This window comes from Grammomys surdaster, unplaced genomic scaffold (assembly GCF_004785775.1).
Source record: "Grammomys surdaster isolate TR1022 unplaced genomic scaffold, NIH_TR_1.0 201, whole genome shotgun sequence".
In the NCBI taxonomy this organism is placed as follows: Eukaryota; Metazoa; Chordata; class Mammalia; order Rodentia; family Muridae; genus Grammomys; species Grammomys surdaster.
The window spans coordinates 8,509,689-8,536,110 of NW_021604646.1; the positions used below are offsets into that span (position 1 = coordinate 8,509,689).

General features: G+C 50.4%; 2 protein-coding genes across 6 annotated transcripts in view; both read right to left on the reverse strand.

Moving 5' to 3' along the window:
• Positions 1–17,586, reverse strand: part of Cpne2 (copine 2) — a 37,923-nt gene extending 20,337 nt beyond the window's left edge. The window contains exons 1-3 of one of the 2 annotated variants that reach the window (XM_028770425.1): positions 17,421–17,586; positions 2,656–2,873; positions 186–365 (exon numbers count right to left, since the gene is read on the reverse strand). In XM_028770425.1, the coding sequence (XP_028626258.1) occupies positions 186–365; positions 2,656–2,835 (360 nt within the window). In that variant the 5' untranslated portion in view covers positions 2,836–2,873; positions 17,421–17,586. The remainder of the gene's footprint in view (positions 1–185; positions 366–2,655; positions 2,874–17,420) is intronic. The other variant, XM_028770426.1, reaches the window with a different exon arrangement.
• A 5,250-nt stretch (positions 17,587–22,836) lies between these two features.
• Positions 22,837–26,422, reverse strand: part of Nlrc5 (NLR family CARD domain containing 5) — an 88,052-nt gene continuing 84,466 nt past the window's right edge. For 2 of the 4 annotated variants that reach the window (XM_028770334.1, XM_028770333.1), the window contains 3 exons: positions 25,382–25,465; positions 24,948–25,031; positions 22,837–24,478 (listed from right to left, as the gene is read on the reverse strand). In XM_028770334.1, coding sequence (XP_028626167.1) covers positions 24,376–24,478; positions 24,948–25,031; positions 25,382–25,465 — 271 coding nt within the window. In that variant the 3' untranslated portion in view covers positions 22,837–24,375. The other 2 variants (XR_003711808.1, XM_028770335.1) reach the window with 2 other exon arrangements.

The following is a 26,422-nucleotide window of genomic DNA, read 5'->3' on the forward strand; positions in this document are numbered from 1 at the left end:
TGTGTGTGTGTGTGTGTGTGTGTGTGTGTGTGTGTGTGTGTGTGTGTCAGTGTGTCTGTGTGGTAGATTGGGAGCCTGGAAGGATTGGCTAGGGAAAGTAGGGGATAGGAAATCCTGTTTCCAAGGGCAGAAGTTGACTATGAGGCCCCTATGTACCCCACTTCACTTGGGAGCCCCAAGCTCACCGTGCCAAGGCTGCAGGAGAACTGACCCAGGAAGTCATGTTCATCCAACTGCGCACTGGACTTGTCCTGGTCAAAAAGGGCGAACTTGAGCTTCTGCACCTCCTCAAAGTGATAGTCCAGCACGAACTTCTTGGAGAAGGCTGGGTTGAGGTTGTTGATGGCTGTTTCTGTTCTGTCGAACTGGTGGAGAGACATGGGAACAGGAAGCAGAGTCGTGGTGGCCAGATTCCCTCAATGGCTAGCTACTGGCACCTCAGTGTACCTCCCACCAGCACTCACATCCCATGAGCCTCAGCTCACAGGTAAGAACACTGAAGGGCAAAGATGTTAAGTCAGAGGGAGGCAGGTGCAAGATTCGAGCCCAGTTCTGACTATACAAACCCTCCCCATTCCCAGGGACCAGAGTAAGAGCTCAGACCACATCCCAGACTGGTATGTGACAAAGGACAAATCCTCTCTCTATCTGGGCCTGCTTTTACCTCTGTAAAATGAAAGCCTGTGACTGTGAGCTTTCCTATCTTTTACTTAAGTGTGATTCTCAAAATCTCACTGTACATGCTGCTAAGAGGAAACAGAGAAGAGGCAGAGCCAGATGAGGTGAAGGGCTTGGGTGGTGGAGGTGACTGTGTCTTGTATAGAATTCTGGACTTGTCCAGTCTAGCATGCCCACCTGCTTTGGGCACCAAAGCCTGGGTGGGGACAGGGCTGGGCATTGTGGGCGCATGGTAGTATGAGCAGGAATCACCTCCTGGCCTGGAACCCACATAGCTGAGCCCTGAGTGAAAATCTATTTTAAGACCTGGACTGGGTTGGTTTTTCCTTCCACCCGGGCTTCCAAGGGCAGGAGCAGCAGCGGGATTGGAAAAGGCCTTGACCTGGAGTATTTTTAGGCTGTGTGCACAGTCTGGGGGTAGCAGAGATTGAGGGTGTGTGTCATAAATCGGGGAGATATCACTCACTGAGGAGCATGGTTCTGGAGACATAGCAGAGGGGACTGACCAGTAACTGCAGGCCTGGACTGTCCCTAGACTCCTGGGCTAGCCTACTGTCACATCTCTCTTTGTTGGCTACACCAGCAACACTCTGGATGATACAGAAACCTAACATACCCCAGGCCCCAGTTCCCCTCTGTAAGCTGATCAACAACAATCCCAGCTTCATTCAAATAAGTTTTTCTTTTTCATCACAAGAAGCTAACATCTGTGAAAACTCTTGTAAACTGGAGAGTGTGCAGTGAGCACCTATCACTGTCCAGCTCAATACTTAACTGAAAAACAGGAACTCAATGGGGGTTGCAAATCTGTCATCCTGGCACTTAGGAGGAAGGGGGAGGGTTAGGAGTTCTCAATTATTGCCTGCTACATAAAATGAAACTGACAATAGATATTTTGGGAAATATCCATGCGTGTAGAAGGCTCTGGAAGATTGAACTGTGAACTGGGATTCTCCTTGGTAAGCAGGCCTACAGTCCTTTAGGTTGTCTTCCTCAAGCTAATCTGAATTTGATAAACAACAAATATAGCTTCCTTCGTAACAAATCAAAGCAAGTTTTGAAGGCTGCTAACATGAGAATTTCGAGTTTCTTGCTAACCTTCCTGAACCGCAGCCCTTCTCAACCCTCGGGCCAGTCTTCTGGCTCAGAAGTCCCCAGTTCTGAAGTTACCCACTGTAGGTGAGGGAAAAATAAAAGCCCTAGTTTCCTAAAGAAACAGGCCCAGAAAGGGGCAGTAGTTCACCTGAGGTCACAGAGCAGGGTAGCATTGCTGGGCATGAGTCCACCTCTGGGGCCCAAAACAGAGCCACTTAATTCTCTTCTGGCCAACAGAATGATCGCCAGAAACAAAGCAGGAAGGTCACTTACAGGAAGCAAGTCTGTGCAAAACTATAGAAGCCTTGCCTAACTATAGCCACATAAACTATTAAGATATAATAAATATGATAATTATGTATTTCTGGGCAATAATTTCGATGGAAGTCTAGCTACATAGCTATATACAGTGTTTTCTGTTTTGATTTTTTGTTTTGTTTTGTTTTGTAGACAGGTTCTCAGTCTGTAGCCTCGGCTGGCCTAGAACTCACAGAGATCCACCTGTCTTTGCTTGTGTTGGTTTTAAAGGTGTGTGTCACCACACCCAGACAGAAATATATTTTAAAGGAATTATTTTATTTCTCTCTGTATTTTTTTTTTTGAGACAGGGACTTATATTACATAACCGGGACTGACCTGGAACTTGTGATCCTCCTGCCTCAGTGCTGGAATTACAGATGTGTACTACCACACCTCGTTTAAGTAATACTTTAAATACACCTAAAATAAAGTTTAATTGTTAAAAAAATGGCAGCAGTTTTCTAAGTGGTCTTCCACCACCAGCCCTCATCCCATGGACCCTGGCACTCCCTGGATCCAAGAGGAGCCCCTCCATAACACAGCCAGTACGTGCCCATCACAGACACTTGTGGCTAGCCTCACCTCCATCCATCTGCCGTTGTCCTCTATAAAGAGGACACAGAAAGGATCAGACTTGGAGGTGACGTCCCGGTCCAGCAGGTTCTGGCCACTCACTGACAACTCCACTTTGCACACACAGCACTGAGAACCCAAGGGGATGGCCCCTGCAGTGGGAGCACCCCCATCCGGAATGTAGGCCATGGGGGTTGGTGGTGGCAGCAGCAACAGTTCCTGGCAGTCTGGAGGACAGGAATGGGTATCAGAAGGGGACAGATACTCTTCGTGTGCTACCTCATCACAGGGAGGCCACACTACTTGACCTTCAATAACTGGGTAGAGACGGTACGCTGGTATAAGCCTGTGATCCCAGTATGCAGGAGGCTGAGGCGGAAGACTGAGTTCATGGTTAACCTGGATTGAGCAAGACTCCGTTTCAAAATAAAACAAAGAAGTAGGTGGTAAGATGGCAGACAGTGTGTGTGTGTGTGTGTGTGTGTGTGTGTGTGTGTGTGTGTGTGTGTATGAGAGAAGGGGGGAGCGCAAAGGCTTGTTGGAGGGAGAACACAAGAACACAAGAGACTTGGAAGGAATAAGAAGTCCCTGATAGAGACTGTATGGTCTACCTTGGTGCCTTTTCTCTGCCTTCAATCTTTACCCATGAGCTATACACAGACCCCTGTGTTGCCCATGTAGGATCACAGGGCATCATGGTGGATACGGATATCCTACACGCATGATGCCAGAAAAACAAAGCTTCTCCTGAATAATGGATGGGTTAGCATCACTGATGTCTATGACAGCTTGGGTTTTCTTCATTGCTTTGGGCAGTAGGAAGCAAACTTCTGGTAACTTATTCAAGACTGAACCTTGTTCACCGCCTGTTATGTTCCTCCCACATCTCCATCCCAGCCCCATGGCTGGAATACAGAAGGTTTCAGAGCCTATGTGAAGGGTGTGTGCACCAGTAAAACAACTATATCCTTGTCTTCAGCATAGAACTGATCCTCCAGGTACCCTTGACTTCTCCAATCTCTACTCAGGACCAACGCGCCTCTCCTACTGAGGCACGGCACTAACACTGCTAATGGCCAGTGGTTCTGTTTTCCTCAGATGACAAGGTGTTCACATGTAGGAGTGGAAGAACGATCTCTATGGGGGTAGGGAGCTGTGGAACCCCTTTGTGACTGGGCCTGTAGACAAGCCCAAGGTACAGACAAGTTCCCTGTACCTGCTTCCTATCTGCCAACACGATATCCCACCTTGGGTTGGCATAATCTCGTTTGCCCTCTATGTGTGTGTGTATTCACTTGTGTGTACCTTTGGGAAGGCCAGAGGTTGACATTGGGTGTCTTCCTGAATCACTCTCCCCTTTGCTGTGTGTGCTGTGCCCATGAATGTGGGGGTGGATACTCCAGTGCCAGCATCAGAGGTTAAAACGAGATGCCACATGTCTTCCTCTGCTGCCCTGTCTTATCTCTTATTCCCTGGGGATAAGATCTCTCTCAAGCCCATCATTTTGGCTAGGCTGGATGGCCAGTGGGATTCCTCCTGTCTCTGCCCCTGGATATTGGAGTTACAGGCACCCACAGTCATGCCTGACCTTTTACATAGATTCTGCAACTTCAAACTCAAGTTCTCACATCCTCACGCTTGCAGGGCAAGCATCCCTTACCTGCTGAGCCACCTCCCAAGCATCTCCAGCAGATCTTTTGAGACAGGGTCTCTTGTTAAAGCTGGAACTCACCTATCTGGCTATACTGGCTGTCCAGCTGGTCCCAGGGATCTGCCTGCACTACCCCACCATCCCCCGCAGCCCTGGGATTACATGTACATATTACCAGGTCTTTCACATGGCTGTTAGGAAATCTGAATCTTAGTCTTCATGCTTACACATGGGCTATCTCTTAGTCCTTTAAAATGTTGGTATCTGTTTGTTTGTTTGTTTGTTTGTTTGTTTGTTGTGAGGGGTATGGATGGGTGAACATCCTTGTCAGAGGACAAATCACCTTCCTTCTTTCCTTCCTTCCTTCCTTCCTTCCTTCCTTCCTTCCTTCCTTCCTTCCTTCCTTCCTTCCTTTCTGAAAGGAGAGAAGCCCAGGGATAAGCAAAGGTTATTAGATCTACTGGTAACTTTACCCATTGAACCATCACTCCCACCTCCCTTTTTTGAGGTAGGATCTCACTATGTAGCCCAAGCTGTCCTTGAATTCATAATTTTTGTTTCTGTCTGCTGCATGCGAGGATTACATATACCACTACCATGTTTGGCTTCCTGTCTTCTCAAATGCTCACTCTGCCTGAAACAGCTGACTGTTACGCTAAGGAGTAGCCCGTTGCTGTCCCGCTGCAGACCAGAAAAGACCACTCCACAGGGCTCTACTCCAGACCGAAGCCCCAGTGCCAGCTTCCTAAGGGACTCTATAGATAGGACACAGTGCTTGCCCAGGGACCTCCTGGCAGGGAGGGGATATGGAGAGTGAAGAAGCCAATCTCCAGCTTCCCCCTCCTACCGGCTGTCCCTAGAACCTCATTACAATCGCTGTTCCCAAAGCACCAGGACAGCACTGCAATTTTCTGGCAGGATTTATTCTTGTTGGTTAAAATCAGTTTCTGCACAAAGGGCTGAAGAGCCATGTTTGTAGTATAAGCAGCCAGGGATACCAACCAAAGCCTCAGCTGGCCAGTGGGCATCAAAGGTGCCCACAGGGGCCCCTGTTCTGCCTGGGGAGGGCATGGGCAAGATCATCACCCTACTATAGGAAATGCAGGAACAGAAAGTGGAAAAACACTGTCCAGGACCACCAGCCAGGAAGCAGCAGGGGCGGCTCGAGGGGCCATCTCTCAATGTCCAAACCGATGCAGCCTTCTCACCTCAGGAAGACTATTGGGCAAAGAAGGGACAGCCTGGGAACACACCAGATCAAGGAGCATGGGACCAAGAGGCAGGTTTATAACTAAGGCTGCCTAGCAGGAGAGTCAAGGACGAGCCCATTACACATGTGTATGTGTGTGTAATTTTGTTGTGATACGGGTTTGAAATTGGGGCTCACTACGTGCAAACTAAATGTGCTAAAGTACACGTCCAATTGTTTTTTTCTTTCCTTCCTTCTTTCTTTTTTCATTTTGAGACAGGATCTCATTAAGTTACTCAGGCTGGCTTTGATCCCACTCTATAGCCCAGCAGGCCTTCAACTTGCTATCCCCTGCCTCAGTTTCCCAAGTAGGTGGGATATTAAGCCTGTGCCCATAGGCTGGCCCCATTCTCCATTTTAACAAGGACCCAGAACCCAGATCTCCAGTTCCTCTGGTATCGCCCTATGCACATTCTCCCCATCACTGACACGTGGGCTTCACCCACCTTCTATTTGCAACACTGGCCCCTCTACCACAGATTTCATGGATCCTAGGCATGGACCCCTATAGCCCAGAGTTCTGTTCCCATATGGAAGGGGTCAGGCACACTTTCTGGTGTAGCACACACATGGACCTGGCCACATGAACACACTCCCCACCCCTCATAATGGACAAAGGCCCCAGCTCACATTACCACTCTGAGGACGCACCTTCATGGTAGTCACCAGCTCGTCCACATACCCAGAATCTTCCCTTTGTTACTGCACTAGCATCCCACCGCTAACTAGCTGAGGGCAAGGCCATGAGGGCCTGGTCCAGGGAAGCCCAGGACAACTCCACCTGGGTCAGCTCCAGCCCCAGCTGAAGAAAAACAGCACTCTATGAATGGTGGGCGGGGAAGTGAACTCCTCCCCAACCAGGGGCAGGGCTCCGATCTCCAACTCACCCTCTGGCAGGAAGCTTCTGGAGCTCCGAAATGGGGAGCACATGGTGTCTGAGGTTGGAACAGGCAGGGATCGGAGTGGCCCTTGGTGCCAGCCCGGCAGCGGGGCAGGGATCTGGACTCTGGGGCCTGACGCAATGGAAAAAGAAACCACAGCCTGGTTGGGCCAGCCCCCTCCCCTCCCTCAGTAGAAAGCAGCAAGGTGTCATTAAGGAGGGGGTTGGGTCTGTGAACGCATTGGGCAAGATGGAAACGCTCCAGGACAGCACCATCTGCAGGTAATTTGGGGTTTGGGGCTGGAGGAGGGGGTGCAGGCAGCGAGAGCCTCTCCCAAGGATGATAGGACTCTTGGCCCAGGTGTGGGCACAGGCCCCTGAGGAAGAGTTTGGAGTTAGGGATGCAAAACCAGCCAGCCCATTTCTGGATGAGCTAACTGAGGGAAACAGAAGGCAGAGTTTGGAAATGACCTGTCACTGGTCACATAATGTTCAACAAACATTCCTAGGGTTGTAGTAACAAAGCTGAAGAGCAGGTAGTGGTAGTGGCACGGCGCTCAGGAAACAGAAGCAAGAGGGTCATGAGTTCAAGTGCAGACTGGGCTATATACAGTGAGATCCTGTCTAAAACATACAGAAGGTTAGACCCCACTGTGGCCATACCCACCAGACCAGGCATCCTGCCCTTGATAGAAGGGTAGACTCTAGTGACATCAGAAGCTACACATCTGGAGTATTATGATTCTGGCCAGAACTCTAGTTGTTCACTCTCTGCCCTTCCTCTCCAGTGTGCCATGGGGTAGCCTCTTCCCACTCCTGGCTGAAGCCAGCATCAGCTTCCGGCTTCCACTTCCCCTGCTATAGCCAGGCAAGCTACTAGATCTTTTCCGCAGCAATGGCTAACTCAGTAGCTCTCCCCTGGCCAGCCAGAGGGAGAATAATCTTGTGAGTCCAGTGCTATCACAGAATCTTCTAAATGTGACACGCTGCTGGGTCACAAGTCCTTGCATCACCCCAGGCTGTGGGAGCCAGGCTGAGCCGGTCCCTTTCACGCCATTCTCCCAAGTTCTCAGCCAAACTTCACTGGCTTCCAGTCTGACTTCAAGTATGCCCACCTTCTGCCCACGCTGAGCCTTTAGCACTTGGGTTCCATTTGCAGAAGAAAATACTTTTCTTCTCTTGAAGGGTCCCGTTGTTAGGATTCTTGGAGGTCTGCCACAATCACTCAAACCAATGTGATCACCACACCATTTCTTTAAGTAATCATTGCGTCTGACAACTCTTTTACACATGCCTCCATAAGCTCCCATAATGTGTGTTCTCAAGGGAGGCCCTAGCACTGACCGTCCACCCCACTCCCAGCACGAATGCAGGTCTGTAAACTGTGAACACCGAGCAAGCACAGTAAATGCACCAGGAGCCAGGAACCCAGCAGCTGGCTGCTCATCTCTGTCACTCACAAGCTAGAGCCACTTCTCCAGCCTTGGGTCTCATAACCCTCTGAAAGATCAGAAAGAGACGCAAGGATCAACAGCGGAGGCCCCACAAGGGGTAAGGGATAGATGGAGCCTAGGACCATTGACTCTGAGCATAGGAGCTTTATGTGGTTGAGGGGGACTCTGTAACTGAGCCAGATGCAAGAATCCCAACTTTGAGGTGGTAGTTACAGGAGATGCCAAGTGAAGCAGGCGCAGGAGACAATGGGGTGCAGGGGACCCAGACAGAGACCCAGAGTGGAAGGTGGGCAAGGAGAGATCTCAAGGGGCCCAGCAGCAGCTGCTCAGGCCCAAGATTCTCAGCTGTGACCACTCTAGGGACGAGAGACCCAGTGAGACTACCAATAAGCATTCCTAGTAGGAAGCCATAGGTACTGTCAAAACAGCATGCCCAAGGCTACAGAGATGGCTCAGTGTGGGGAAAGGGCTTACCACACAAGCATGCGGGCCTGAGTTTGAAACTGCAGAACCATATAAAGGCAGGCGTGGCAGTGTGTGACTATAAGCCCAGTGTTTCTGTGGTGATATGGTAGCCAGAGACTGGAGACTCTCCAGAAGCTCTCAGGCCAGCTAGCCTGGTGTACACAGCCACAAACAACAAGCTGCCTCCAGCAAGGTAGAAGGGGACACCTGAACTTGTCCTCTGACCTCCACACAATGGCGTGTCCAACCTGGTATTTGGAAGATAAGACAAAAAAATTCTGTTTTAATGCAAACAGTCACACAGACATTTGGTCCTCTGGCCAGTATCAAGTAGCAGTTAAATGCACAGACCCTGGACGTAGTGTCCTGCATGTGAGCCTCTGGTTCTGCCGTTTCTCTGCCGTGTGACCTTAGGCATATTATTTACTTAATCTCTCTCTCTCTCTCTCTCTCTCTCTCTCTCTCTCTCTCTCTCTCTCTCTCTCTCTCTCGTTCAGTTTTGCCCTCTGCAATAAAGAAGGCAACAAGGTATGTTCCTGGGTTGCTCAGAGGATTAAGATAAAGGACATTTGCTATTAGACTGGTTCTTAATCTCTGGGGTGGAGACAGAAGACCAAAAAAACAGGTGATGCCGGGCGGTGGTGGCGCACACCTTTAATCCCAGCACTCGGGAGGCAGAGGCAGGCGGATTTCTGAGTTCGAGGCCAGCCTGGTCTACAGAGTGAGTTCCAGGACAGCCAGGACAGCCAGGACTATACAGAGAAACCCTGTCTCAAAAAACCAAAAAAAAAAAACAGGTGATGTGTGGCCAAACAAAAAGGGCAAGGGACTAAAACTGGTTAAGACACGTGGTTCTCTGTTACCCTCTTCCGCTGTAGGCACAATGTTCCATCTCAGTTAGGCCAAGGGTGGAGGATGGGGCCAGGGAGTTGATAACAGACTGGCACATTCGGTGATAGTCTTGGAGGTTTCCAGCTAACTCTCTGGCTTTGACACACTAAGGGTGACAGAAGCCACAGGACCTGGTGGGCACCACCTTATAAGGACTGTAGCTCTTAGTTTGGGACTTTCCTGCTCCAAGCATGGTTTCCAGAAAGCAGGAGAAGTGTGCCATCCGGCCCCACCCAGACCTGCTCCATCGGAAGCCCTAGGGAGGCACCTAACAACCCGTGTATGAACAAGCCCTGCAGGCAAGGCGGGGGAAGCCAAGTACACACAAACCACGGGGTTTGGCAGGCAGGTGCGGTTTCTAACACGCTCCCTAGAGTGAGCTTGAAGCTGCCCACCTGCAGCCATGATGACAGCAAGGAGGCAGACACCTGAGGCTGGGACAACATCTTGGGGATGGCTCTAGCTTGGCCCGCACGTGGCCTAGTTAAGCAGACCTGACACTTGGTTTCCATACAAGCCCCGCCATGCCTGGTTTAGACAGTAATTTTCTGCTAACTAGAACTCTCAACTAACCAGTCACTCCTTGCCTGCTGGTCCCTAGGGCTGCTAAGTCCTCAAGGTTCTCCAGAGTCTTGGGATGGGTCTCAAGGGCATTGTCATGCCACTGAACAGATGTCATCCCAGATGACAAGGCCCAGGAACTCAGAGGGCAAGCACATCATCAGGACTCTCCTGAGAAACAGAGATGATAGTATGTCTGCATCTGTCCAACAAGAGGCTGAGTTTAAAGAATCGGTTCAGCAGCCTACAACGTGGGTAAGCCTGACGTCTGGAGAGCAGGCAGCATGGGCCGGAAACAGGAAGGGTTTTTTCTATATTGTGCTTCTAAGGTCCAAGGCTTCATCTTAAAGGAAGCTCAGTCTCTGGCTGAAGGCCATCTATCAACTGGAAGGAGCCCATGCAAGGACCATAATCGGCTTTGCCCAAAGCCTGATTTAAATGTTAATCGCATCTTAAACATACCTTCACAGAAACATCTAGACTGGTATTTGGCTAAACAACTGGTCACTATAGGCCAGCCAAGTTCACAGAGACAGTAAGCCATCCAAGCAACCTTGAGCTTTGAGGGGCAGGAAATGGGGTACTGACTTCTCAAGTGTGGGAGCTCCAGGATACCCCTGCCTGTCAGCTGGGAAGGGGAACATGGACATAGGCACCCAACAGAATCAAATTTGAAATAAAGGAGAGTCACTACAAGGCCCAATCCCACTCTGAGTGCACAGTGAGCTTTACCTTCCAGAGGCACCTGCTCGAGGCCTTGTGACCATGTGACCATGTGACCACACCCACTGTCAATGGAGGTTGGAGGACGGCCTAAATGGTTTGGTTCCAGCCTTCTGGCTCCCAGGCTGATAACTGCTCTTGATATCACTCTCTGGGTCTCAGAAAGGATCCACCTTCTAGACTGATGGGACCCTGTTTTCTCTCTTTCTCTCCTCCTCCCTTCCCCCTCCCTCTCGTGTGTGTGTGTGTGTGTGTGTGTGTGTGTGTGTGTGTGTGTGTGAGACAACCTCAGATGTCATCCCTCAGGGTTTCTTATCGGCCTGGAACTTGATTGTTGAACCCCAGGGACAGATTCTTTCCAGATCGGGTTCTAGGAACTGAATTCGGGTCCTGACACTTGCCTTCAAGCACTGTATTGACAGAACTATCTCCTCAGCCCCTGCCTCTGCTTTCTTACCCATCGAAATGCCAGGACACACTGAAAGCTCTATTTCACAATGGTAAAAGTCTCTTGGAGGCTCCCTTTCCTTCTCAGGACAACACCTAGCCCCCCTGGTAGGGTTCCCATGATCCCCTCCCTCACCCTCACGCCTCTGGCTATGTTCTTCACTATATGAAGTTCCAATAATATTTTTTTTATGACTCCCCAATTTTGCTCCTGCTGTCCCGCTGCCTGGAACGCACTTTCTCGTTCTCTACCTGACTCCTTTTATTCCTCCCTTTCAGCTCAGTAGACCCAAGCGCAATATCACTAGGTACCAGGCCCATCACCATCCTTATGATGGTCAAAGAAGTAGAAGGCTGATACGTTGTGTGTTGCCAAGAATGCAGAGTGGGCAGAACTCTTACAGTTTGCCAGAGGCAATGGGATTTGGTCAAACCATTCAGGAGAAACATTTGGCAGGGCCTGCAAGCTAACTCCCAATGCAAACGTTCCCCTAAAGGGCACACGGGAGGATGCCCACAGGAGGATGCCCACAGCAGCACTGTCTGAGTTGCTACCCTGATTCAAGATCATGAGTCGGTGTGTCAGCACGGAGGCTATGAGCACCCTACTGGACTCCGTAGGTGAGGATAGGTGTGGTCAAAAGAAACCTAAGCTGTTGAAAGTGGTGACTATGGTGACAGGCAGCATGAAGCTGGTGAGAAGGGACACCAGGAGGAGGGCTGACTGTTCCCATTGCTGGACCCAGCTGCTGTTACCCCAGATGCATAGCTCTGTCATGGTATCCTATGTTGGGTGCTATTCTCTTTCTTTTTTGAATTGCTGGGGATTGGACTGAGGGCCCTTTGCACTGTGACACCAAGTCCTACACTCAGCCATTTTGATTTTGAGCCTGTTTAAACCAGGCTGACTGTGAACTCACAATACAATATTTAAGCAGGGGTGGGTCTTGGAGGGGGACGACATAAAAACCCACAGACCCCTCCACAAAGCCCTTGCTGCTTTCCTGGTCACCAAGGAGAACCAGTCCAACGTCACTAATTTAAAAAACATTGGCTTGAACAGAAAGATGGAGCCTCATATCATTTTCTTCTCCGTTTTGGAGTTTTGAGGTAGATCCTGGTATACAGACAAGGCTGGATGTAAACTTTCAGCAATCCTTTTGCCCCAGACTCTTGAGTGATGGCTGGGAATATAGGCATGTGCCACCACACCCAGACTCTTACTTCTGTTATCCCCAACACGGACACTACAGGATGGAGGCTGAGCAAGTGAGAGGACACGGTTGGAGGAGGGAAAAGGTATTGCAGAAACCTAGGATCACAGATCCACAAAGTTCCTGGGCCTGGGAATTCTTAGACTTTTAAAACTTATTTCTTTTATGTGTGTGTGCTTTGCCTGTATGTATATTTATGCACCGTGTGTGTGTGTGTGTGTGTGTGTGTCCCACAGAGGCTAGATAAAGGTATCAGATCCCCTAGAACTAGAATTATGGATGGCTGTGAGCTACTGGGAACTGAACCCAGGTTCTCTGCAAGAGCAACAAGTGCTCTTAACTGGGAGACATCTCTCTAGCCCTGTGGGTTGTTGGGGTTTTGTTTGGTTGGGTTTTTTTTAGATTCTGGGTGGTCTAACCTTGATATGTAGAGCAGGCTGATCTGGAACTCCAGAGATCCACCTTTGCCTTTACCTCTTGAGAGCTGGTATCAAAGGTATATACACTACCATACCTAGCTGAACTCTGGGATTTTGCAATAAAAAGTTCTTAGACATTCTGGGCTGAAAGGGTGGACCCTGTTTCACCTTCGAACTATATAAGAATCCTGACCTCAGTCCTACCACTTCAACAACCCTGCCTGTCAGGGACCGAGGGACTCAGAGTCAAGACTCCTACTCCCAGGGTCTTTCCTATGCATTGTGGCGGCTGTGTGGCTCCTGCCAAGTGGCATGCAGCCCCAGGAGCAGGCTGGCACTCACTCTGGACAAGGTGATGGGGTCGTGGAGCTCTGCACACAAACCACTTTCTACTTCAGCTGTGGCACTGGGTACTGTGCTTAAAAGACACCACACTCTGCCAGGCAACCAGGCCATTATAAGGATAAATATAGATGTAGACAGCCAGGCGAGGAGGCTGTGGCAGGGGGTTGGCTCTGATGCTCTCCTGGGACCCTCAGTTTCTGCCAGGGCATACTGGGAAGGAGGCTGATTAACACCCACCCAAACTCTGGTTCCATGTGCAGCTCAGCCACCTAGGGTCTTCCCAGTGTTACTACAGGGGCTGGCCCAGTGGTCCAGCAGGTAGCTGGTCCTGTTAGGTCTTTCTCTTACCACTCCCTCCTCCGTTCTAGGTCTCTGCACTTCATCTGCAAAGTAGGCTTGGGTACCATGCCTCCCTGGAAGCTGAGGGATGGACACAGAGTTCTCTGTGCTGCTGAGTGCTCTGAGCACTTAGGGGACCTCAGGAGTGAGTCTGGCCAGAGTGAGGTCCCTAACTAATGGAGAGTCGAGGGTTTGGTGACCATGTGGTTTTACTCAGAGATTGGGCTCAACCTTTGCTCCCCCACTATGGTGTTCACACCCATCAGAGGAGTGCCATGGGGCAACTAGGCACTGCCTCATTATGTGAGAATCTTTCTTCTCTGTACCTGTTTCTCTGACTGTGAAGTAAGGCATGGTCAATCCTCCTTCGAGACTTGGGAGTGTGGCTACAAATGCCCCTCTGTCCTACCTAACTCTGCAGCTCAGGGGCAGAGCCTGCCTTGTCCACAGTTACATCACTAACATATGACAGTCTCTAACCTAGATGGCCTGCTTGGAACACATCCACTAAGTAGCTAAACAGCTTTCTGAGATGAAGAAACTGAGGTCAGGGGCTGAAGCTAGTTAGAGAGGAGTGGTAGAGCAGTTGACTGAGCATGCTTGAAGTTGAGTTCTACCCCAGTGCACAAATGGTCAATTAGCCAATCAATTATAGGAAGGAAGGAAGGAAGGGAGGGAGGGAGGGAGGGAGGGAGGGAGGAAGAAAGGAAGGAAGAAGTTGATGAACTGAGGACAGAGGGATTAAGAAACATCTAGGTTAAGTGGGGAATGGATAACACTCCCCAGCATTTAGTTTACAGTGGCTCCCTATAACCCCCAGCTTTTTGTGCCAGGAAATCCTGCCCTGTTCTGACACATACCCTTCCACACCCCTTCCTGGCATCCAGCATAATGAAACCAGTGTCCCTGCAAGGACTCAGGGTGGCAAGCTCATAATCCGTCCAGGTTGTCACCTAACACTCAGGATCTCATTGGGACTCTGATTCTTCACACAGCATTTACTGGGTACCTTCTATGTTCCAGGTACTGTTCAAGTATGCAGGCATAGGCTGTTCAGTGGAGCCGATGCCCACTGGAGGAAGAGAGAGGTAAGGAGCCAATGCACAGATAAATAAATGAGATCACTTCAGACTGACAAACACCCTGAGAAAAACATAGTAAGAGAAAGGGATGGGGATACGTGTCCCCCCTCCTGTCTCTTCCTCTCAGATTCCAGGGGACAAAGATGTGGCTGCAGGTGATGAGTACATGGTACTCTAACACACTAACCAGCAGTTTCTTTGACCTCCCTGGGAGCCAGATTCAGAAGGCAAACAAGAACAAAGGACACAGAAGGCCCCTCTGGCCCTGGCTCGGTCTTCAAGCATTGGGAACCTTAAATTGTCTCTCCTGGACAGCAAGGGGTAGACCATGATTGGATGGTCACCATCTCCAGTTTGCCCTGCCTAGATAGCAGGGTGACCTGCTTTTACCGAGACCACACTGACCTATCTGAAGCCATGTGCTTCAAAGCGAGATGGCTGGATTCTAGAGGTGTTCTGTTCCTACCTCTGCAGCCTCAGCCTGTCTGGCAGGGCTGTGCGGGGGGGGGGGGGGGGGCAGAAGAGGGGAAGGCAGGAACATCTAGGAAGTCTCAGCAGGTAAAGATGCTCTCTCTACTGACAGAAGCACAATTACTAGAGAGTGCTTTTTTGTCTTCTGTTCAAGCCTCAGAGCCCAGTGAGGTCAGCTCTACATGGGGGTGACAGGGCACCTACACAGGATGCACCACCTCAAATGTGTTCTTTACACTCGGGCTGAGTACAACAGATCTTCCTACCCAGGCCTCTCTGCCCCTCGAAGGGCCAAGAAGTACCAATATCTGGATTCTAGGACCCGTCTCCTAAGGCACCCCCCCAAAAAAAAATAAATTCCAGAAGGGGTGTTGGATGCAGTCATGCGAATCAAGTGCACTGATATTCCCAGGAACAATGGGGTGACAGCTGTTCCCAAATGCCTCCCGCACCAGTCACAGCGCTGACACACAAGCCCTTTGTCATCTAAACGGATGCTCACAACTACCTTAAAGGAAACACACAGTTACCTGGAAAGAGAGAGGGACAGAGAGTGCACGCCTCACTATTACACAGATAAACTGAGGCTCCATTCTGACCCTCTTCTTCACGTGGTCCCCTCAGGTTTTTAATTCTCTCGGCATTGGGGGAGGGCTTGAAAGGCAATCACAGACCCTCATGAAGAGCTCCCCATGTATAAAAATACCTGCCCCGAGTCTCCCTACGGCTCTGTAAATGGGCTGGTATTGCAGTCTGCCCTCATTTCACAGATGGAAAACCACCCAGAGCCAAAGGGTGTGTGTGAGTGTTTGTGTGTGTGTGTGTGTGTGTGTGTGTGAAGGTATGAAGGTGAAGCAATAGACAACTCAAGCATCCGTTCAGCTGATTTGTCACTGTATTTTCCATACAGAAGTGCATCTGATGAACTCTTCCATTTCAGGGGCTTATCATCCTTCTAAGGACAGCTCCAGAGTTCCCTGGGCCCCCTGCCAGGGTGGCAACAGACTCACACTTTAGTGTTTGTGCCTGGTCAGTTTCCAGGAGGTCCTGGAGATGATCCCACTTGATAGAAACTGGAAATGCAGAGTGGAGGCCACCATGCCACTTCTGGTCACAAAAAGGTGTTCAAGGCCAGGTCTCTCACAACTCCCATATTGGGGCTGTCCACAGGCCACTAGAAACGGCAACCCAACCAAAATGCCTCCCTTCCTGTGGAAGAAGGGCTCTCATCCAATTCAAAAAGCAGTGTTCTCGTCCTCACAAGGGGAGATGCAGCCAGGTGACCAGAGGTCAGAGAACATGGGACTAGGAGCCAGGAGGCACCCCTGGTTCTGACTACAACCCTCAAGCATCAGGGACCTTATATTGTCTCTCCTGGACAGCAGTTTCCCTGCCAAGATGGCAGGATGATCAGGCCCTCCCACTTTGACGAGCCCATACCAAATCCCTTCTGAGCTCATGCTCTCCAAGGTGAGGGAACTATATTCTGGAAGAGTTTGGCTACTGCCTCAGCTGCCTGGAAGAAAGCAGAGGGAGAGAATCTCTCTGGGTAGGAAAGCAGGATCTAACCCTGGACTAGAGACTTCTCAGCAGGAAGCTTGCCTGGCAACAATGCCTCAAATCACAAAAGCAGCAAATGCCTCCAGGGGCAGTATAATACTCCTTCCCACCTCTGAGGGGGTAGTATAATACCCTTCCCATCTCTGCGTGACAGCTCCACACCCCTACTTGATGGAGGTCTATGGTCAGACAAAACAAAGGGTATCTGGGCTAATCCTCAAAGGCCTTTACCCTTGCCCATTCCCCCAGAATACTTATAGGGTAGAAAGAATCTGAGTACAAGACAGACTCTTCAAATGGCCACCCAGCTCCGGACTGCTATTGCACCTGTGACCTTGGTCACTCCCAGCCTCCTTTTGAGGTAGCCCCTTATTCAAAGACTAGCCAGCTATACTAAAGACAGGATTCGGGAAGGGAGGGGAAGAGAAGGAAAGAGGCGCATTAGTCTCCTTTATTTTTCCCAGAAGCACCTCTGCGGGGATGGGGAAAAAAAGAAGGGTTTCTCGCTTCCTCCTCCACCCCTTGAAACACACAGGTGCCAGACAGCTTTTGCGTAAAAACTAGTTTGCAAACACACTCCGACTTCTGGAAAGCCGCCCGGCACTATTCCCCATCTCCTCTCCCCGTTGGAGCAGGGAGTCGGCCGGCCCTAGGGCTGATCCCGAACAGGGCCAGGTCCCAGTCAGGGTGGGGTCAAAGGGCGCGCTCGCCTCCAAGCAACTGTGCTGGCGGCTGCGATCGCCAGCCCTCGGTCCCCCTCCAGACACCTAACGGTGGAAGAGGGTTCCCCCAAATAGCTAGCTAGTGTCCCCGAAGCCGCCCATCCTCCAACCTCCCCCCCCGCAAACGGGCGCCCCCGCGTGGCCGGGTGGGAGCTGAGTTTCCCCCCACCCCCCAGGCGTGATACGGGGGGCGGCGGCCAGGGACGTCGGAGTCCCTCTGGCTGAACCCGCTCCCCTCTAAGCCCCAGGCCGAACTTGGGCGCGCAGTGTCTGGCCCGCCCTCGCCGCGGACTCCACTCACCGAGCTTCCCGCAGCCTCAGCGTGCTCCAGGCCGCCGGGGCATCCCCGCGCGCTGTGCTGTCGGCCGGGCGGCGGCGCGGGACAGGCTCAGGGCGCTCCCCGCGCGGCCGTACCCACTCGTGCGCTCGCCTGGGCTGGGGCTGGCCCTCCTCGGGCCCCGGCTGCGGCGCGGGCTCCTCCCTCCAGTCGAGGGAGGATGTGGGCGGGAAGCGGGCGCGAGGCGGGTGCTTCCTGGAGGGGCGGCTCTCCGGGCTGCGCGGGAGCCTGTCCCGCTCCCGGCTGGTGGCCCGCGAGGACCTGGACGCAGCAGGCTGCCACTCCGCGCGACGCCGCGGATTCGCACCCAGCACCCGGCCCGCCGCTCTGGGCGTCAGGCACCGCCGAGCTCCCAGCGTTGCGCTCCGGTTGAAGACACGGGGACCCAGGGGTGCGATCTCCTGGCCCGCTAGACCCGGAGGCGCCGCCCGCTGCTTTCACCCCAAAGCGCGCAGGGCTCAGCACGGAGCCCTCGGGGAGACGCCCAGGACTTGCTTCCGAGCTGTTGGAGCCGCACGAGAACCGCAGTGTTTTCTTCTTTTTTTATTTTATTATTATATATTTTTTTATTTCTTTCAATAGCGTTTTCTCGCCGCCTGAAACTGGGAAGATGACACATATTCCCGTGACAAAGACGACGAGATAAAGACGTTCGGAGTGGGGCTTGGGATCAACGGGAGAGCAGTTCCGCGGAGCTGAGGCCTCCCCTCTGTGCTTTTGACCCAGAAGAGGCACCAGTTCTTAAGGGACTGTTTTGTCGCTGGGCAGCTGGTGGTTACTCAGTGGTATTTTATACCCTAAGCAAGTTAACCACTGGACATCAGGACAGAAGCTCTTTTAACTAGATTCCGTTGTGGATAGTGTCGGGGGTTGGGAGGAGAGACGTGGCTGTCCAGGGGGATTGTGGGACTGAGGGTTAAAGCCTTGAGCTTGGGTTGTAGGTTTTCTATTCCAGACAGATACGGGTTAAAGCGACTCACGCTGCAGCTATGAGCTCCCTTGGCTGTCTGAGTCACAAGCACTTTGCAGCCTTAGAAGGGCCCCCACTAAGCAGCCCCAGGGCACAGAGCTTTGTTCTCTCTGCCTGCCTGTCCCCGGAGTTTTTCTGCCTTTCTCTAGATTCTCCTCAGTCTTCTTACACAGAAAGTCCTCCGTGCCCTCTGCTCAGCTCTGGGACAAAGCAACCTGTGGCGCCTCTTAGAGGGGGACCACATAGTCTTCTCCAGACTGGGAAGCAATGCCAGGTAGACAAGTAGATGAATAAGTTTAGGATGAAAGTCAATTAGCAGAGAGACCCAACTCAGCCGTGGGAGTTGACCAGCACTCTTCTAAGAACCCAGAAGAATAAAGCAATTGGAGGGTCTGGGGGAAGATGTCAATAAGTCCTGGTCGGAAGGGCAGAGTACTTAGGTCAGGGGTCACGACAGTTCCATTCCTATGTACCTACCCAAGAGAAATGAAAATGTATATTCACGCAAAAAATTGAGCATGAATGTTTGTGGTTTAATAAACATTCTTGCAACAAAGTTCACTAGAGCCAAAATGTGAGAAGGATCCAATCATATCAACTGTTCACGAGGGAAAAGTCAGTGCACAGTCCACACAGTGGAATATTACTCACCCAGGGAAAGTACTGACACGTTAAAATAGGGATGGTTTCAAAGGCAGCCCATCACAAAAGGCCTACTGAATAATTCCATTTTAGGAAATGTCCAGAAGAGACATACCCACAGTGGTAGAAAGGGGATTCTAGTTGCCCGGGCTTGAGAGAGAAAACGGATATGGTTGTTCTTTGATACAGGGTTTCTTGGAGAGAAGGAAAAAAAAAAGGTTTCAAAATTAGAATTTGGATCTGAAATGTTCCCAAAGGCTCATGTGTTGAAGTTTTACTCTGTAAATCATTTCACTATTGGGAAGTACTAGAAACTTTAGGAGATGTGACCTGGTCAGAGGAAAATCACCAGGGCATGCCCCTGAGGGTGTCATTTCCCTTTGTGCAAGGTCTTTACTGCCACCTCTCTGTCCCTTCGACATCATGAGGTGTGATGCTCTGCCTTCCTGAATGTCCAGTAGTAAGAGAGCCCATATACCATGAGCCGACATATTGTGAGCCAAAAACTACAACCCAGAGGAAATCCTCCTCAAGGCTGATCACAAGTGTTTCGTCATGGCGATGAGAAGCTGACTAACAGTTGTGTAACTCTACATAAACCTAAAGGATGTGCATACTTTAAAGGGCAAGTGTCAGACATGATGGTTATTGTCTTAGTTAGGGTTCTACTGCTGGGAACAGACACCATGACTAAGGCAACTCTTATAAGGACAACACTTAATTGGGGCTGGGTTACAGGTTCAGAGGTTCAGTCCATTATCATCAAGGTGGGAACATGGCAACATCCTGACAGGCGTGGTGCAGGAGGAACTGAGAGTTCTATATCCTCATCTGAAGGCTTCTAGTGGAAGACTGGCTTCCAGGCAGCTAGGATGAGGGTCTTAAAGCCCACACCCACAGTGACACACCTACTCCAACAAAGCCACACCCACTCCAACAAGGCCACACCTTCTAATAGTGCCATTCCCTGGGCCAAGCATATACAAACCATCACAGTTATATCTCCATAAAGCTGCCTTACAACCAAGGGCAGAGGTCAGGAGACACAGGTCGCGTGTTCGGCCCAGGTTAGTGTCATGTACTGCATGCCAGATGCAAGACCAGACAATGAAAGTGAGGCTTCCCATGTATTGGGAGTCTAGAGAATTTTCTGTGCAATTGGAGGCCTGAGCCCCTTAAAAGGCCCCTGTGGGGGTGCATGTAACTCAGCACATGCTTCTGGGGTTTGTTTTTCTGGTGCTGGTTGCCTGGCCAAACTGCTCAGAGTGACCTAGGTGGCCTATATCCTTCCCTGTGCTTGTAAGCCAAAGATATCCCAAGCACATCACCTTCCAGGACCTGGCTGGGCCTCAGGTGTGTGGAAGGGGAAGGGACAGAGGGAGTTAGGATTGTCATGTGTGTACTGGTCCCCCAAAGCTTGTCTCATGGGTCTGAGATCAGGGAAGGCAGTTTTTGCCTGGGTTCAGACCACAGCTGGGCTGCGTCACATGGAAAGCTTCCTCAAGCCCAGATAGGATCAGAAGTATTGGGGTGTTGTGGCCATAGCCAAAGGAGGGCTTCCTTTCACTGTTGATGATACCTGGCCACCCACTGGTGAGTAGAGGTGTGACCTACTAGTGACTAAGCTGTGGGACCTAAGCTGCCTGTTGATCGTCAGCAAGCTGACCACAGAGTGGTTTTTCCTGTAAACTCTGGATGTGGTCTTCTTTGTCTGGTCAAAACAGAACCTAGGTGGAGTGCAGGAATGTTTCACTTGCCAGTAGGGGCTCTTGTCTGCAGAACCCAGACCTGCAGGTTACTTCAATTCCCAGCCTAGGACAACCCCCAGGGTCTCTTTTGGCTCCTTTGAAATGCAGAATGCCAGTCCCAGGCGGCTCAGGCTTGCTGAAACTGAACCCTCACATGTATCACACATTGAGGTTCTTATAACTGAACATTTATAGGGAGCTTCTTCATCAATTCCCCAAAGTGGTTTGGAACTGTGGCTTCCGGACAGCTGTGTATGGCAGGGGACAGAACAGACACAGCAATGGAGGGATGCTTTGGGTCTGAGACAGAAATAGTAACTACAGTTCCCATCAGGAAGACGGACATTTGTGCCATCTGTGACCCCCTAGGAGAGATGAGCAACAAAGAACATGAGCTTCTCCCAACCCTGCAGGAGGATTTTGGGGACCCCAGGCCAGGCCACATCCTTACCACCGAGAAGGTTCTTACACTTCTCACTGTCTACCAGCGATGGGATTTCAGTTGCTCTTATATTTTTAAACGGAGTCTACTCCCAGAGGAAGCCATCCATGACACTGGGCCCCACTTGCTTTAGATGAAAACCTGCCAAGGTTCCCAAGCAGGTAGGCGGCAGAAGAGGAAGTTTCTCAAGGAAAAGAACAAGGAATTGGCACACTGAAGGAACTGAGGTGGGCCTAGCCAGCTCTGAATTGCCAGTCAGCCTGTTGTTTGTTTTGGGGCCACTGTTGTTTCTTGGAGTTTAGAACTTAGGCAGATTTTAAAAAAATTCCAGTGAAAAACAATGGGCTACAAAGGAAGGACTGTCTCTGTGTTCTGGGCTCCTTTGTCCTTGGGGACTACTCTGTGCATGTCACTTGGTCTGGCACATCTGGTGGACATGGCTTGGCTCTTTTTCAAATTTAACTCTCCTGTCTTCAGTCTGGGCTAGACAGGACTCAGAACGTCTCCTGCTAGCAGACCTGGCAATTTCCCAGAAAAGGGAAACAGAATTGGACCTGGGATTTCTTGGTAAACTTCTTGGATCCTCTACCTGCTAACTTCCTGCCCATGTTCGCAGTGGATGGTGCCAGGTGTGCCCCTATTCTGGCCCGATAAGAGTGTCTTGGTACGATGGATAGGTGTTTGGCACTTGGCCGGAGGACTTTCTCCTCATGCTTGGCGGGATGCCGGAGACAATGCAGAGGGCCAAAAAGGTCAGGGCCAAGTCATCCTGGTGAGCCACAATTATGCTTTGACATACCAAGAGCCTAGCCATAGATGGCCTTTCTTTCTAGTGAGTTCTATTGGGAAATCACTGGTGGGCCAATCTGCCCTCTAGTGGCGCTGAGCCATAACTGCACCCTACTGGCCTGGCTTTTCACAATGTGGTAGAAGGAGGTGCCATTCTATCACTTGGGACATCTCAGCACCCTTTATGACACTCAACCCTGAAAGATAAAGGGAGATAGGATATAATCAGTTAACTTGTGTCTGTACATGTGCTATCTGTCTGTCTATCTATCTATCTATCTATCTATCTATATTGTGTGTGTGTGTGTGTGTGCGCACACACACACACAACGCATGTGCACAAAGCAAGGGGCCAAGTCACATTCTCAGCCATGTTCACAATGTGCCACACTCTTGGTCAGGAAAAAAGCAAAGGAGGGTAGTTGGTGTGTTGTCAGGATGATGGGGAGGGACTGCCATAGTCTGAGGGATGTGTGCCCCAGCTAAAGGTCGAATCTGTGTGACTCCCTCAGAGTAGCTTTGTTCCTCCCAATGAGAGGGCTCAACTAGCTCCCTGAACCCCTGCCCCATAGAGTCTCTCATAGACCAGGCTGGCCTGGAATTTGAAATGTAACAGAGAGACCTTGTACTTTGATTCTCCTCCCTATATGGCCCAAGTTCCGGGGCTGGGGTTATAGGTATATGCTACTGGGCCTGGCTTTGAGCTCTCTCTGGGGAAGTCAGAGTTGGCATTTTTATGTACAAGATCCCAAATTAAAAATACTGATCAATTCATAAAAGAGGTTTTTTTTAGTATAGACTAGAGTTTATTCAGTGCATCAGGAGGGGAGTTAAGAGGGTAGTAGAGGCAGAGAGAGAGAGTAGAGAAGTAGAGGCCAGCCATGAGTATGTGGAGAGAGGGGGGAAGGGGAGAAGGAGACAGAGGGATCAAGGGATCAAGAGAAAGCAAGAGACATAAAAGAGTTTTAAGTATTATATAAGTCAAGCAAAACCGTTTCTACCACCAGAGCTTTGATAGCAGCCTTGCGAGGCAGGTGAGGTATGGCGAGTTGCCTGTGGTCACGTGACGGGTAACGTCAACCCGTTGTCCTTGCTAGTTCACTTCTGTCCGTCTCTACAGTTCTCCAATCCACAGTGCACAGGTGGTGGACTTCTGCCCTCAGAGAAGCAGGAAACTTCTCAGACTCTAGCTACAGGCAGGGCTATCTGTGTTGACGGATCCTTTGGCGTGCAGTGTAGTGAGGCTATCCTTCCCCTTTTTGGAAGTCACAAAACAAAACAAAACACCATGGAGTTTCAAGTGGTTTCTGATTCCTGCTGAGGTAGTGGGTAGGCTAGACCTACTGGCCTTACCTACTGTCCCTAAACCCTTGGCTTGGCATTGTTCCTTAAACCAGGAAAGAAGAGATGAGTGTGAACTGTCCCAAGGTCAGGTTAGCTCCTAAGCCTGGGCTGGAAGTCCTTGGAAGAACCCAATTAACAGAAAGGAGAATTGAGGCTCTGGCACGTCCCAGACCCCTGACCATTGAGCCACTCAATACTTAACTCCCTCTCCTAGCACAAGACAAAAAGTTTCTCCAGAAGTAGATTATAAATACTTTTTTTTAAAAAAAAAATGGCACTGAGCGCTTAGGGCTTCACACATGCTGCTAGGCAGCACTCTAGCACTGAGCCCCAGCCCCAGCCCTTCTGACCTCTGGAGACAGGATCTTACTAAATTACCCAGGCTGGCCTTGAACGTGCCATCCCTCTGCCTCAGATTCCTGAACAGCTAAAAGGCTGTTCATATAGCATAGCCTATACCATTAGCCTAACTTCATGTTTTTTAAAATAGTAATAAATTAGGTCTTGGACTTGTCTGTGGTCCCCTGGCAAGCTGAGTGTCATGTGATATGGACATCACGTCCTAAGTGGATTCCTGATCATGTGTGCTGTTAATTACAGTGCTAAGAGGCTCTGACCAGTTGTCATGCCACAAGTTCCATGTAATACCACACTTGACCTACTCTGAGTACGACCTTCCCATGTCGAGAGGTCATAGTGCACCATACATAGTCTTTCCTGTATATATGACCTCATAATACTCTCATAGTGTCAATGTCCCATTGGTAACACATGTCATGTATGATATATGATATATGATCCTCTTTTGGTCAAACACAGCTCTCAGTCCCTAAGAATGTGCTCCCTAAGGGTTGTGACAGGAAAAATGTGCAATTCCCTCCTAGGGCATTTGTAAGAAGCTGGGCACCAACTGAGGTTCTTCTGAGCACCCTTTCCTGGTGGGTGCTATGGTTGTCACTGGACTTCAGAGGTCCATCGGGTTCCTCACAGAGTCTGGGGCTGCTGGTCAAAGAAGGAGAAGTCCAGCCTGGGTTCCTGGTTCTGCAGACTCTGGGCCACTTTGGCAGGAATGGGGTTGCTCCAGAGTCTGTGGGCAAAGATACGGACCTCAGCTTATCCTCTTGTCTCTGCTCCTAACCAACCTACAGGGCTCGGGATCACAGCCTAAAGCAGAAGACATCATGTTGCCCAGTGGAGGTTGTATACATCAGTGTAGCAACCTTAGTGTGATACCCTCTCCCCACTGAGAGTCAGCTAGCTATGTCCCAGACTCAGATGCTGCCCTAGCCACTCCTGTAGTCCACACCACCCTCTCAGGTAGATACAGATAAGGGAGTTGAGGATCAGAGACATAAAGTTACAGATGCAAAGTTAACACAGTTGGCAAATGGTATAACTGGGATTTGATCCAGGTCTGCTGGCTACCAAATTCCTGATGGAATAGTCCAGGTCTCTCTGGATAATCCTCAACTCAGGCTTTGCCTCTCCCCATAGGAAGTTGCTTTAAATTCAGGGGTCTGTGTGGCCTTCCACTACAAGACCCAGCCCTTCATTACCGAATGACTGGGACACAGGATCCCTGGACCAGTCCTCGAGCCAGCAGTTGGGCTCCACATGCTGTGATCTGGTTCTTCTCCAAGCTTTGCAGTGGACAGTGGCAGGGGAAGAGGAAAATAGAGGCAAGCATGAGACTTAAGGAGAGGGTGGGGGGTGTTCCTTCTCCATGTCCCATCCCAGGCAAGACAAAGTCACCTCTTCCCCATACTACCAGCATTTAGCAGAGGACTCTGACTCCTGGTGGGACAGTAGAAAATATGAAGGCTAGAGCACGGGAAGAACTAAGCTTGGAAGGGGCTTGGGACCATCTTGGGACAGTGTTCCAAGACACTGGAAAGATTTCTGGGAGGCAGGAGTATTCCAGTAACTTCTGGGCTTGTTCAGGATGAGGGTCTCTTCTGTACTCCCACCCCACCCAAGGGTATAATCATACTCCACTCTCTTCAGTTGCCCCATCTGCGGCAGGACCTGGGCCAACTCAGCAGCCATCTCATCACCAAGGAGATTCCAGGACAACCTGCAAGGTGAAGGAGGAGCAAGCTCAGAGGCGGGAGGGCACTGAGTCAAAGGACAGTAGTAAGGATCACTAGGTGCCAGCAGCATCTCATACAAGAGATGTTAGTTACTCAGCCAGGTGCTTGAGTACCTATCCCTGAAGAATTCTCAGAGTACAAGTGGTTCCTTCCTCCCTATCCACCCCCACCCTCTTCCTGAGCATCATGTTCCTCAGAAACCACACTGTGACGCAAGGTACACCAAGCAAACACCTTGCCGCGATGCCTACTTCCCATGTGATAATGTGTGTCATCATTTTAAAACCTCCCCCAACATTGTTTTTGCTTTAAGAAATTAATCTTCAATGGAAGCATATGTCTCTACTGTTCGTGGAATCTCCACGTGAAAGGCTTTATTAGGGAAAGTGTTGAAGAGAGCGGACATAGTGCTATGTCCTTCCCAGGGTACTCAGTGCTTTGCTCCGTTCCCACTGGTTCAAAAGGGAAGGGCACTAATTACAAAGGGAAGGTTCAAGATCAGTGAGTGCTGACCTGTGTTATAAGGGGGAGGGGGGGATTAAGATCCTTGAAGACTGAAGGTTTAGCTCGATAGCATAATACTCACCTGACATACAGGAGGCTCTGGGTTCTATCCCATAAAAAAGACAAAACTCCCCAAACTATTTAGGATGCAGACCTAGAAAGCCTCTTGCACTCTGTGCTCTGTACTTTGGGAGTTAGAATTTTCTTCTTCTCTATGCCCAGGGTCTCAAGTCCCAGCAGTCGTGTTTAATGATCTGACAGTACTGCCAAGGTCCGAGGTCTGAGGCAGTGGGATGGCCAGAGGGGTCACAGTCAGTGTGTTAGGGGGTGGCTTCTACCGCCTTCTGCAGTAGAACAACTAGTTACAGGTAGAAGCTCCATAAGCTCCCCAGAGGAAAGGTCTAAGACAAAAATTCTTTGCAGACCAATTGGCCCCA